This window comes from Anomalospiza imberbis, chromosome W, assembly GCF_031753505.1.
Source record: "Anomalospiza imberbis isolate Cuckoo-Finch-1a 21T00152 chromosome W, ASM3175350v1, whole genome shotgun sequence".
NCBI classification, from domain to species: Eukaryota; Metazoa; Chordata; class Aves; order Passeriformes; family Viduidae; genus Anomalospiza; species Anomalospiza imberbis.
The window spans coordinates 5,928,596-5,942,322 of NC_089720.1; the positions used below are offsets into that span (position 1 = coordinate 5,928,596).

General features: G+C 46.9%; 1 protein-coding gene across 1 annotated transcript in view; it reads right to left on the reverse strand.

Moving 5' to 3' along the window:
• Positions 1-2,172: 2,172 nt before the first annotated feature.
• Positions 2,173-13,727, reverse strand: part of LOC137464251 (transitional endoplasmic reticulum ATPase-like) — a 50,715-nt gene continuing 39,160 nt past the window's right edge. The window contains exons 13-17 of the mRNA XM_068175553.1: positions 13,245-13,457; positions 6,184-6,492; positions 4,494-4,649; positions 3,994-4,148; positions 2,173-2,616 (exon numbers count right to left, since the gene is read on the reverse strand). Coding sequence (XP_068031654.1) covers positions 2,511-2,616; positions 3,994-4,148; positions 4,494-4,649; positions 6,184-6,492; positions 13,245-13,457 — 939 coding nt within the window. The 3' untranslated portion in view covers positions 2,173-2,510. The remainder of the gene's footprint in view (positions 2,617-3,993; positions 4,149-4,493; positions 4,650-6,183; positions 6,493-13,244; positions 13,458-13,727) is intronic.

A 13,727-nucleotide genomic window follows, 5' to 3' on the forward strand; every position in this document is an offset into this window, starting at 1 on the left:
GCCGACCACTGCTCCAGCTGACAGCACCTTCCTCCTGCCAGCACCTTTGGGGCTGCCCAGTCTCCCCAGCAAGATCCTGGTCACGGGATGAGTATGCTGTGGAAAGGCTCTTGCCCATGCAGCTCCCAGGGGTCCCTGCTGCAGGGGTGGCCCCTGGAAAAGAGCACAGATTGGGGCCAAATACACTCCTTGGGGCTGCTGGTGGTGGAGATGCATGGGGGTGAGAGAGACCCTAGCCAAGCTCCCTGATAGATGCAGGTGTTGATTTGGGGGACACCTTCAGCCCCCCAGCAGTTTTACACAGCTCCAGTGCAGGGCAGATGCTCTCAGTGCCACTGTGGATGCTGTCCCCATAAGGAACCATGGAACCATGTCCCAGAGGTGGCAGGGAAAAAAAGATTAGGGTTTCCAGCCCTTGTGCTGGATTTAATTAGCATTTGCAATTATGAGAGGTAGCAGGAAAGGCTTTGGGGAGCTGGGACACATGTACCCTACTCTCCTATACACTGCTTGTCCCAGCCTCCACAGCAGAGATGCCAGGGTAGATCTGCTGGGGGCTTGCTGAATGGTCACATCCCCAAACTGGCAGGAAGAAATTCACCCAAATACCAGAGCTGAGGAAGGTTTTTGGAAGAGTCCTAGAGAGCTCCCAGCAGGGATGGAGAACCTTCCCGGGTGGCTGGTTCCTTCCCTGGCTGGAGCTGCCTCTCTTGGGCTTGCCCTGATGAACAGGTAGGACACAATGAAAGCAAAGCCAGTACCTGCATCTACCCTGCTTGAAGGAGCACAGAGCAGCAGAGTACAGGCAGGGAAGCAGCCCTGGAGTAAAGGTTTTCAGGTGCCAGTTATCCCCAGAAAGGGAAGTGCCAGCCTGAGAGGGACAGGCCATCCTTAACCCTGCTGCTATAGACGATGGCCAGCATTTTCTCTGCAAAGCAGAACAGAGGTGGCATAAGGACAGGGCAGGAGTGGCGCTGGCAGGGAGACAGCTCTTAAGCAGGACAGAGGACCTGAGAAGGGGCTACTCCCACTTCCCAGGGGCTTACATGTTCTACCACAGCAGGTGTTCTTTTTCCCCATTGGTATGCACTACTCCCCCTCTCATGGATAGTCCCATCCTTCTGTCATTTTGAGACAAGATTCATGCATGTCTCCCCTCTCCCCTTAAATCTAGCCAGGTTGCTGAAGTTCTCCTAGGTCTGCCAAGCTCTGGGGCTGAAACTTACATTGCTCAGGCCCCACATAACTCCCGCCACAGGGGAGCTTGACCTCTTCAGTGTGGCTCAGCCCCAAAAGCCTAGGGCACCCTTCTGCCACACAATCAACATTTAAACTTTGCAGAAATCCTCAGTTCCTGCACTCTCTCCAAGTCAACAGCACATGACCACTCTGCACGTCTTATGGCCATTGTCTCAAACAGGCTCTCCCCTTCAGTTCACAGCTGGGTCATATCCAGCATGTCACACTGCTGCTGTGTGCATGATGAGACCAGACCCAGGGCTTCTCTCATATAAAACACTGAAGTACAGCAGTACAGTTCAGAGAAGGGAAAATAAACCAAGGAGCAAGGCAGCAACCTGTAACCAGAAAGGAAGGATAAGAACTATGACCAGAACCCAACTACAGAGTATGAGGCAAAAAAAGGGGCAGGCTGGTAGCAGAGAGCCATGTCTGTCATCAGAACTCCAAAAGTATTGCAGGGGAAGGGGGAAAATCTCTCCACAAAGCCTGATGAACAGTGCTGCAGCATCCCCTTTTCTAATATTAGGGTCATGCTGCACCACAAACTTCAGAGACAGCCCAAGAGCCCCCTTCTACCAACCTTCAGGCAGGGCAGATAGAACCAGGATTACTGAAATCCTTTGCTGCAGAGGAGCCAAAGCAGCAGGAGATCCGACAGCTCAGGGCCAGCATCAGAGAAGCAAGAGATACCTGCTACCAGGCTCTCTTAGTTGGTGCTTCCTGCCTAATTGAAGCAGGGAAGAGACAGACTGCCAAACCAATTTCTTCTGTTAACTTGGGCTAAGAGACATAACAATGAAAAACAACCTCGAACACATCAGGGAAGCATGCATACAGATAGGCTCCACCGGACTGAGGAGTGCTCAGATAGCATGAGACATGGAGTTTACAGGGACAACACAAACTACACTGTACCAGGCACACGCAAAGGAGTGTTGTGGGATTTTTATTATTTTTTATCATTTTTGTGGGATTTTTTTTATACAGGCTAGCATTTTATTCTTTACTAAAGCTGCTGATTCTGCCACATAAACTAGCACAGAAATTTCTCAGAAATTAAGTCAGTTCCCCTCCTTGTTAATTCACTGTCTGCCTCCCAATTGAACACCACTCTGGATTTGTGTTTGCAGAAAATATTCCCTGTACAAAGTCTGGTGTGCAGCTACACTGTTCTGACTGAAGAATAAAGAAGCTAAGAGTCCACTGAACAATGGATTTTTTTGCTGTACAATGTGGCCTGATGTGGAGCTGGTCCACAAAGCTGAGAGTTAACCGTAGAGATCGTCGTCATTGTCTTCGCTGTACACGTTGCCCCCGCTGCCACCTCCTGTGCCTTGGCTCGGACCGGTACTGCCCTGGTTGCCTGATGGGAACCTGCATGCAGCAGTGCAGGACAGGAGAGAAGAGATGCTGTTCAAAAGCCTCCTTGCAGCTCAGTGCCATACCCTCCCTCTGTGCCAAACCCCAGTGACAAGTAGGACAGGCAGGAGGAATGGGATGAAACCTTACAGCAGATCATGCAAAAGGCTTATATGACTTTTGGGTATCACTTGTCCTGGGTAACCCAAAATGTTATTGTAGTCCATATCTATCTGTGCCCAAAGATTGCTACTGTCTCTTTAAAACCCTGCAGCCGGAAATGGAGCTGTGGGGCTGGGGGATGCTTGGGCTTTTTGAGGTTGGGGCATGAAGGCAGAGCTCTCTCTTGCCTCTACTAGCAACAGTAGCAACATGAGAAGCTGCATTTCGCAATCAAAAACTGCTACAGAGTGAATTTTGCCAGTCGAGGTTGGGCCACCATTCTTAGGTGCTCAGAAGTCCATTTTTTTTCTCCCCCATCAATCAGAACAGGGACCCGAGACAGCAGCACCAACACCAGAGGCTTGGAGGCTGCAGTGCCGACACTGGCTGGATCCAGCTGGCCGAGAAAGAGGCAGAGAGAGAGAGGAAGCCTGCTGAGCCAACATGAGAGCCTGTGTCAGCTCCCCGGCAGCATTGACTCTTTTTGGACAGAAATAGTTTTCCCAGGTTTTGTTTGCCCCTGCTCCGGTTGTTCATTTGGGGAGGTGGGGGGGAGGGAGCTTTGGAACTTTGAAGGCTTGTTTGCCACGTTGATTCCTTTGTTCTCTCTCTGAAACGCATGGCCCAGAAAGAGGACTCTCTGCCATTTTGTCATTGTTCCATGGGACAATTAGGAGGACCTCCTCTGCATTTATGGGTGGACATTAAACCGTTTTGCCTTTGTTTCCCCACACATGGTTGTCTGTGGAGGGCACCATCTTCAGGGGGTTTACTCTGCCATTTTGAGTTTCTCTTCCTGGGGACTCTCTGAGATTTAGCAACTTTGTAACTAGTGATTATCACTGTTATTTTTTTGCCTGTTGCTGTTTTGTTTTTTTAGTAAACTTTTTTTTTTTCACTTATATTTACTCATGTTTGTAACTCATTGGTAGAAAGGGATTATTTAAAGCTATAAGGGGAGGTAACTAATTTTAGAGTGTTCCCCTTAAACTGTCTTAAACCAAGACACTTGTGTTAAAGGAAAAAGGGTTGCTGGACTCCAGGAGTACTAACAGAGCAGCTAAAACCAACCTGCAGCACAGCCTACACCTGCCACACACTCAGCTTTCTGCTGTACATGCTGGGGAAAATGCAGTGGAAGAGGGAATTTTTTATCCAGAATCCAGCAGAAAGGTGCCTCAATGCTCTGTTCTGGGGCTAACTGAGTCACACTGCCCTTCTCATGTTTACCTGAAGCTGCCAAAGCCACGGCTCTGCTGTAGGGTCTGTGCAAACATCTCATATTTCCTGATGTCGTTGTCACTGACAGAGCGGCGAGCAAAGCGCATGGCCTCCTCAAAGTGATCCCTACGTATCTCAGGAACCGGGTCGTCCTCTTCCACCTCCTGCAGCAGGACAGAGGAACCAGGTGAGCTGCATGCCCAAGCTCTGTAGCCCAACAGCCATCCACAGCCTCCTACTAGATCAGGAGGCTCTAACACCCACCAAAGCTGGAGCTGGAGAGAGACACTGTGGCAGACTAAGTTAGGGCTGCAGCAGGGGCTGGCTTTCTGAGCAATGCTGACAGTGAGGTACCCCAGGAGGACCTCATGCTCCCATTCCATGTTCTCTTCTGAGACCCCACTCATCCCCAACCGAGGATTATGAAGAGGAATGCATCCTGCCTCACCCACAGGCAGAGGTGGACTGCCTGTGTCATAAGTGGGGAAAGCTCAGAGTATCCCACTCACCATGGCAGAAGGGTTGGTCTGCCTCTCACGTTCTCGCCTGATCTCACTCTCGATGGATTCGCGGATGGCAAGTTTGCAGGCACGCTGGCAAATTTCTGTCAGGTCAGCCCCCGAAAAGCCATTGGTCATCTTAGCTAGGAAATCCAGGTCAACATCCTAGTGGAAAAAAAACCCAAACAAAACAACAAAAACAACAACAAAAACCAAACAAAAAAACAACCCTCAAGAGAGGCCTGTCCTTTATACCTTACATCCTCAGGTGACAAAGTGTCTTTAGATCTCATGGTATAAAGGTGCTGCCTCAACTTTGGCCAATTTTGAAAAGATGAGCTGTTAAGGTTCTTGGTTTTGGGAAAAGTTAACCACATATAAAGGCAGGCCATACTCCCCACACACCCAGTAAGATCCTGGGAAGCAGCTGTAAATCACAGAATGGTTTGGGTTGGAAGGGACCTCATAGATCATCTAGTTCCAACCCTCCTGCCATGGGCAGGGACACCTTCCACTAGACCAGGCTGCTCAGAGCCCTATCCAGTCTGGCTTGAACACTTTCAAGGATGGGGCATCCACAACTTCTCTGAGCAACCTGTGCCAGGGCCTCACCACCCTCATAGTAAAAAATTTCTTCCCAGTATCCCATCTAATCCTGTCCTCTTTCAGTTTGAAGCCATTCACCCTTGTCCCATCACTACACACCCTGACAAAGAATCCCTCCCCATTTTTCCTGTAAGCCTCCTTTAGGTATTGAAAGGCTGTAATGAAGTCTCCCCAGATCCTTCTCTTCTCCAGGCTGAACAGCCTTAGGTCTCTCAGCCTGTCTTCATAGCAGAGGAGCTCCAGTCCCCTGAGTATTTTTGTGGCCTCCTCTGGACTCGCTACAACAGGTTCATGTCCTTCCTATGCTGGGGGGCCCAGAGCTGGACACAGTACTCCAGGTGGGGTATCATGAGAGTGGAGTAAAGGGGAAAAATGCCTCTGCATTGTTTACCCTCAAGAAGAGGCAGGTTGTCTTGTGGATTTAGGATATGATTTACTCTGGTCTCAGCATAAGGAGTCAAATGAAACACTGTCAGACTAGAAATAGGAATGACACACAGGCAGACCAAGACAACCAATCTTCTGCTCCTTCCCTTCAACTGAGAGAGTAGTACTGCAACCTCCTTTGAAGCTTTCCTTCCCAGCAGCACCTAAAAAGGTAAGCTTGGCATAAAATAGCTTAAGCTCTCACTTGACATCTGTTTTTCTCTGATCAGCTATCAGTTTCATTATTGCCTACTCCCTATGCAAGGAACATAGCTCTTGCAACAATTCAGTTCAGCAACAATTAATTTCAGTAGTTCCTCTTCAGTTTCCATTTCCCACCTGCTTTCTACATTTACTTTTCTTTCAGAGTACAATATTATTTTCCATCTTGCCATAACAGGCTTTCCTGTTCCCACACTGTGGGCAGAACTCCACCATGTGACAAAGACCTGCTGTGCTTACACACCAACACCTACCTTTATTAATACCTACTCTCAGAGCTCAAGCCTCCCCCTACTTCTTCACTTCCATCCTTCAGGGACTGAAGGTTTCCCAGCTCTGGATTGCACGAAGCGGTCACCAGCCCTTTGCTCTATCCCCAGCTTGTGAGGAGCATGTGCAGCTTACAGCAAACCAAAGCCAGACACAGTCAAAGCACAGATCCTACCTTGGCAACTGGTGATTTCCTCAGATTGGCCTTAAGAATTGCAACCCGGGACTTCTCGTCGGGCAGGGGGATATAGATGAGCTGATCCAGGCGGCCAGGGCGTAGGATGGCTGGGTCAATGATGTCTGGCCTGTTGGTGGCACCGATGATGAATACATTTTTCTTGGTGGACATGCCATCCATCTCGGTCAGAATCTGGTTGATGACACGATCTGCAGCACCGCCGCCATCGCCGATATTCCCACCTCGGGCCTTGGCGATGGAGTCCAGCTCATCAAAGAAGAGCACACAGGGGGCTGCTTGACGAGCCTTGCAAAAAGCAAATGGGAGCAATTACTCCAAGTTTATGCCACTAGGCAAGGAGCACGCTGACTTCACAGTAAGCCTACCCTACATTTAAAGCAGCTTAGAAGAGTACACCAGAGCTCTGCTGCCACAAGGACAGCTTGGAGGAGTTGCTATGGAACAGTCTCCTGCCACACAAACACTCAAATTCTCCTGAACAACAAGCTGCATTTCCCCAAAGCTAAGAGCACTGTGAACCAGGCAGAAGGGTGGGAACTCCAATGCCTAGAGGAAAAGCTGGAGCCAATTTACCTGGACCAGATCTCCTTCCAGGATTGGGGACATCAACTGGTTATTTAGTGTCTTGGGGTGGCTTTATAATACTGTATCCTCTATTGTATGCTTTATGCCCAGGAATGGGTCCTGTAACTTTCAGCTGGGTCTGAGGGAGAGGGGAAGCTGGGGGAATTCTTTTGGTGGTCTCTGTTCAAACACACATCCTCTGCCATGTTTTCTCAGTTGTGCTGTGTAGCACGAAGACGAAGTACATCTTTGCATTTAGCTAGCTTCTTTTTTGTTAGCTGAGGCAAGAAGCTTTCCCAGGACTGCATACAGCTTCTCTGTTGACTTCTGTGGTTTCTTCCTGTGAGAAATGACCCTCACTTTTAAAATTTTAAAAGGTTTATTAAACCTTAACAAAAAAAAATACAACAAAGGACTGAATAAGGAAAAATTGCAGCGTTGGGAGTCTCCATGACTAGCAGCCATGTGCTCATCTACAAAATGGATGCTCTGCCTTTTATACCTTTAGCCCCTCCCAAAGTTTTGCCTTGATTGGAGGTCAGGTGTTGTTATGTCGTGCCTCCTAGTAATAAGCCAGCACTCTCCAAATGCCCTGACTACTAAGGCTATTACAAGGGGGAGAGGAAAGAGGACTATGGGAAGACATATTACAATAACATCACTATACATCTTAACATACACATAATAGCTATCTCTTAATTGTGAGAGACAACCATTACATTACTCATCTATAACATTCTGGAACTGTTCAGCTTTGCTCTGGTCCAAGAACAGACCACCGCCGGGAACCAGCGGGGGAGGCCTGAGGATGCTGCATTCTGGCTCTGGACCTTGGGAGGAGCTGAGCCACACCTACAGAAAGAACTCTGAATCCACCATCTTTCTCTGCAGTGAGAAGGTTTTAATATTTAACATTATTCATTTTTTTTCCCATGCCTGTGTGCACTCTGTGTGTGTGTGCTAAATAAACAGGTTTTTTTCACTTTCTTCCAAGAAATTCCTTTCATATCAGTGGTGGAGGAGTGTTGTGGTTTGAAATAGCTTGGTTTTAGTTAAGGGAAAAAACCACCAGGTACAGAAGTAATTCTCTCTGTAAAGAACATTACAGCTTCCTCCGTGCCTGGCAAAACCAATCTCTGGCTGGCTTTGATAACTGATACACTGTCCTGGGGTGACAGGACATTTTCATGCTTTGTATCCCAGTCGTGTATTCCTGTTCCTGTGCTCTCAGTATGTTTTGTCTATAGCCGCGCCCCTCCCCCGGCTGCTTGCTCTGGCTTGCTGCTGCTAGCTTTAGGCTCTCTTTGCTTGCTTTGCTCTCTTGCTTTTTTTGCTTTTTCTTTGCTTGCCTTTTTTGCCATTTTTCTGTTTTTGTTTTTTCCTTCCTTCCTTCCTCCCCTTCCCTGAAGACATCGGACCTGCTTCGGACCTTGATTCGGGAACGTCAAGGAACTCCTCCGGAGTCTGCATTACAGAGAAGCTCAGCACCCTCCTCAGCAGACTGCCCAAGCTTGCCCGTTCAGCCTCTCTTGGACTGGTGAAAACGTTTGTTGTCATCTCGGGCCGCTTTTCTTGTGTTGGGGAGTGTTTTTTGTTGTTGCTTAATAAACAAGTTTTTTCCACTTTTCCTCCGAGGAAATTCCTCCCGAACCCGGTGGTGGGGGGGGGGAGGAGTTGTGGAGGTTTGTTTCCTTTAAGGGGCTCCTTTGGAGATTTTCCCCTAATTTGTCCTAAACCAGGACATACACCAATTAGCCAATTAGAGAAGCTAGAACCGCCTCTATGAATACCATATTTAAGAAAGGAGAAACCACGAAAAGTTCTCTCTTATTTCCTGCTTTCTGCAAAAGAGTGGAGGCCCTCCCCCCCTACCCTTCCCGGTAAGGCCAGGCCGGGCCCGCGTGACCCGGCTGCCAGGCAGCAGGAGGGGAAGCCCAGGCCAGGCCGGGCCACGGCGCGGTTGCTGAAATCCTGCTGCTGCTAAGCTCCGCCCACAGTCATCGGGCCAGGCCGGTCTGCTGGGCTCCGGGCCTGGCCGGGCCCCGTTCCAGATGCAAGCTGCCGAGCCATCCTGCTAGGGGCTGTCCTGGCGCCACGGGGCACCGTGCGGCTGAGACCAGTGAGCAGCTCTGCAGTCTGCGCAGGAAGTGGCCCCATGGCTGGAACTGATAGCGGCCGGGGCCGGAAAACAGCCATGCGGCCACAGCGGCCGCCGCCATCCGAGCCCAGCCAGCGAGAGACTTTGCGTGCCTATCTGCTTCTAATCTGCCTCACTGCAGGCAAAAGGACCGAAAACAGCGCCCAGCGCGGCTTGTGCAGCGTCGGGGAAGATCACATGACCAGCAGCATGAGGCAGAACACGCAAGTCCCCGATGCAGGGCCTGGACGAGATTAACCCTTTCCGTGCTGTAAAATTCCACTTGAGATAAAACCTACAGACGCCAAGCTGTGATCTGAGTTGAACAGAGAGAGAGAATCTTTGCTTTCAGAGATAGAAGAGAACCTTTGCTTTCAGAAACAGAAGAACAGAATGTTTACTTCCAGAGACAGAAGAGAACTTTTGCTTCTATAATAGAACAGCTCATCCTTAAAACTATATCCCAGTAGCCAAAATGGCCCTCGAGAGCAGTTGTGGGAAAAACTGTAAGACAATGGGAGGGACTTTCACGAAGCAAACAAGTTTTTAACGGGCAGACTATTTAACTCTGAACTTAAAACCACAAGGAAACTGTTTCTTGTGGCTTGGCAGAAGAGACTCCTATCCTTAAAATGAACTGAAAAAAGATTCTTTTTTAGAAGTGGCAAACTGATAATCACAGGTTTTATCTCTTTATGTTGTTAGTGAGAAGGAAAGAGGGGCTGGGGGAAGAAAAGTGTTCTAAAAGTTTATTTAGTTCTTATAATTCTTCTTTTAGTTTTGTTAATAAAGTTTTCTTTATACCCTTTAAAATTTTTAACCCATTTTGCCCCTAAAGCATTTTCTCCTAATCCTTATAGCAACCCCATGAGCTTTAGTGTAACTGGGTTTTTTCCCCCTCCTCTGCTCCAATTACAGCAGAGGAAGATGACTAGATGATTTTCGTGAATGCACTGGCATTTGGCCAGCGGTCAACCCACTACAGGGAGGGAGTGCCAAAACCTGCCTTCTTCAGAGAAGACGTTCCTTTCGGGACATTTCCTCCTAAACTTGTCTCAAACCAAGACGTTTAGGCACTTGAGTATCAGTAGGTAAGAAATATCAAACGGAAGGGGGAAATCCAATCTGTTTTCAGCTACCTAATATGTAGAGTTATAGGGAAAAGGGAGCTATATCCTTCTTCAAAATGCACAGTGTTATAAATAACTATGTATTTGTTTGCTTTTGCTATTATGTATTAGCTTTTGCAAATTATTATTAACAACGATTTTGATGTAGTACAGTTTGTAATCACTTTTAAACTGTTTTTGATATAATTTATCAGCTTTTGTGGCCATTTCCCTGGCCATGTGTACCTTATCTATGTATTAGTGTGATAAATATATATTGTAGTTTAGGCTTTTGCAAAATATTAAAATAGAGACTATGGAATGTTAACTTTTGCAGGATGCTTTTATTTTTAGCTAACTGACAGTAGTGAGAATAACTTAGATAAGTTTGTGGAAATAGCTAAAACTGTCTGTATGATTAGATAACATTGAAGGAACCACACAGATAACATCGAAAGAAAGGATGTGAAAAGGACTTCTGCCATTGACCCTGCGGCTATCAATAATTCCCTGTTTGACGTTATGAGTGAAACATAAACTTTGAGGGATTTAGGGATTTTAGAGGAGCTAAGATTTTAGTTAGAGATAAGCCTTACTAGAGTTAATTAAAATAAATGAGTAGGCCTTGATGAAGTTAAGAGTTAATAGTTAACTAATAATTGATTGCTTGTCAACACAATGTTTAGTTAGCTAGGTTCATAATGAAGAATATAGAAACTGACAAATAGCTTTTAGGGACATAAGACAATTGTGAGCCTCCTCTATTCTGAAACCAATTGAAGACAGGGAATGGGAGTTCTACCAAGGTTCATTTGTCATATTTGCATTGAAAAGGTAGAAAGGTCAGAATGAGGAAGACTTCATTTACTTCCTCATTTTGGGACCCCTCCCCATGAAAGGGACCACCGACCCATTTCAAGGAACAAACTACACATGCTTAATAGCTTTTGAAATTATTAGCATACGAAGCAAGGAATGGGATGTAACAAAATTATGAATATGTATTTGTATTTTGGGTATTCAATACTTGTATTGATAAAAGGACTCTAATTATTTGAAAAGCGCAGTGTGTATTTGGGAGCTATCCCGCACGCTGCCCAGCGTCGCAATAAACATATACTTTCTAACTTTAAACTGTTAGAGAGTTTTTGTCCATCACAGTTGGATATTGGTACTAGATCAATATCCATATTTTTTAATAAATCATGAGGAAATGGCATACACGTTGTGAGGAAATTATATACATGTTGTGAGGAAATTACATACACGACTCCCAAAAATCAAAACTACATTATTGCACGATGGGTCAGGGGTCGGGTCAGGGGTCGAACAAAGCTAAAGAATTTCTGGAACATGTAAAAGAACTCAGAGGAATGTTTGAATATGTATAATCCTCATGAATATGCATTTAACGAATGTAATGAAAATGTATATAAGAAATTTGTTTTAAGCTAACAGTGTGCTTTTGGCAGTTTGCCAAGCACCCCAGCACTGAATATTGTCCCTTTTATCCCTTATTAAACTTTTAAAAATTTTAAAGAGTGAGCCTTGTTTCTCACACACAGCAAAAGGATGAAAGACCAGAGACACAAATGGCTGCAAAGAAAATTCCAGTTAGAAATAACGGGGGGAAAAATCTTCACAATGTGAGAGCTCAAACACTAGCACAGGAACCAGAGAGGTCAGGGATTCTCCATCTTTAGCACATGTTCATAACACAGGGCACTTGTTGGAGGTTAGGTTTTTCTCCTTTTTATTTTTTTCTTTCTCGCATGGAATTTTGTCCTATTTGTTGCTGAGAGACAATAACCACAAATACTTGAGAGACAAAAGATGTGGCTGGGAGGAGGAGGAGAGGGAAGGGTGCAACTGGCTACTCTCTTATCTGAGGGGTTTTCTCTTAGGAAGGGCAGAGATACCGCAAGATTTTGGCCTGGGGGTGAGGGGCTGGGCTCAACTCCTCTCTCTTGTGCTCGAGATCAGAGGGAACAGTTGAGCTGCTGCAATCGCTGCCACTGCAGAGTCCAGCCCATTACTGTTCTCTCCTACTGCAAGTGAGGCTTTTGCTTGTACGAGGGGCCATCGCACTGAGACCTTATTAACACCCTATCTCTCTGGAAAGGACCCTCGCCATCTACTCAGGTGCCTCAGGGGAAAACCCAGGACCCTGAGCCCCTCCCCCTCCAAGGGAGCCTTTTCTGGCAGCGTTTGGAAGCCCAGCTGCTGCTGCCCAGCCCCACCGTTTTTCTGCCACCGCTCTGGGGTTTTCGCTACACTGCAACCCAGCACTGTGCCTACCAGGACACCCTGCGGCTCCTGCTACAGCTGAGGAGTTTCTGATACGTTCTGTTTGCTACCCCAGGTCTGCTTGTCCCTGCCATTCCAGCTTGCTGCTTCTGAGGTTCCTGCTACAGCTCATTTTGCTATCCAGAGGGGCACCGGGACTAACTGCCCCTGCGTGAGTTTGTAAAGGAAGTTCCTTTTCCATCTCTTCTGCCGGCTATGCCTGCAATTACCCACGTGAGAGACTGCTGAGGTCATGCCACAGCGCCTCCTGCAGCCGCGAGTGAATCATTACACCATCCCATTGTGAGATGCTCCACCCAAGGGGAGGAGCCAAGCATTCCTACCTGGATATAATTGGAGATTTGGAACACCACAGCCAGCCTTTTTCGACTAGATTCCCAGAAGACCAGACCCTTCTACATCACCACTGGACCTTCAGAGGAAACCTACACCCTTGTACAGGATCACTGCTTCAACAGAACCACATCTGTCACTCCAGGAGGACTGCAGCCACCACTTAATCAGACTTCTACCAACACCCTGACCAACAAGGTGTTAGGTTGTATTCTGTCTCTGACAGTGTTTTTTGTACTACTGCATTTTATTTTAATTTTCCTAATAAGTTGTAGGTTTTTTTTAATTTATACATACTAGTAAAGAACTGTTACTCCTATTCTCATGTCTTTGCCTGAGAGCCCCTTAATTTCAAAATTATAATAATTTGGAAGAAAGGAGTTTGCATTTCCCATTCCAAGCGAGGCTCCTGCCTTCCTTAGCAAACACTTGTCTTTCAAACCAAGACAATACCCTAACATCAAAAGAGCAGCCTCTGCTCTCAGTGCAAGCAAGGAAAACAAAACCAGGCCAGTAAGATGGGTGCAGTAGAGGGTTTGGGAGTACCTCAGCACAAACATAGCACAAGGAGTAGAAGAAATACTTACTTTGTCAAAGATCTCACGCACGTTGGCTTCAGACTCACCAAACCACATGGTGAGCAATTCCGGCCCCTTGATGGAAATGAAGTTCGCCTGGCATTCATTAGCAATGGCTTTGGCCAGGAGTGTCTTACCACAACCAGGTGGCCCATAGAACAGAACCCCTTTTGATGGGGTCATGCCAAATTTGAGGAATTTGTCTGGGTGTTCCACAGGATACTGAAAGAGAACCAAACAAACAAATTAAAATCTCTCAATATAAGCTAGAACAGGACTATATCTTAGAATCACATAATTGTTTGGGTTGGAAGGGACCTTCAAAAATCCTCTAGTCCACAGGCAGGGACACTTTCCACTAGACCAGTTTTGTTTCTGCTCCTACCAGAAGCACTACCTGAGATGACTTGTGCAAAGCATTGGACAGTGTCCCACATGACATCCTGGGCTCTAAACTAGAAAGACTGGGATTTGATGGGTGGACCACTCAGT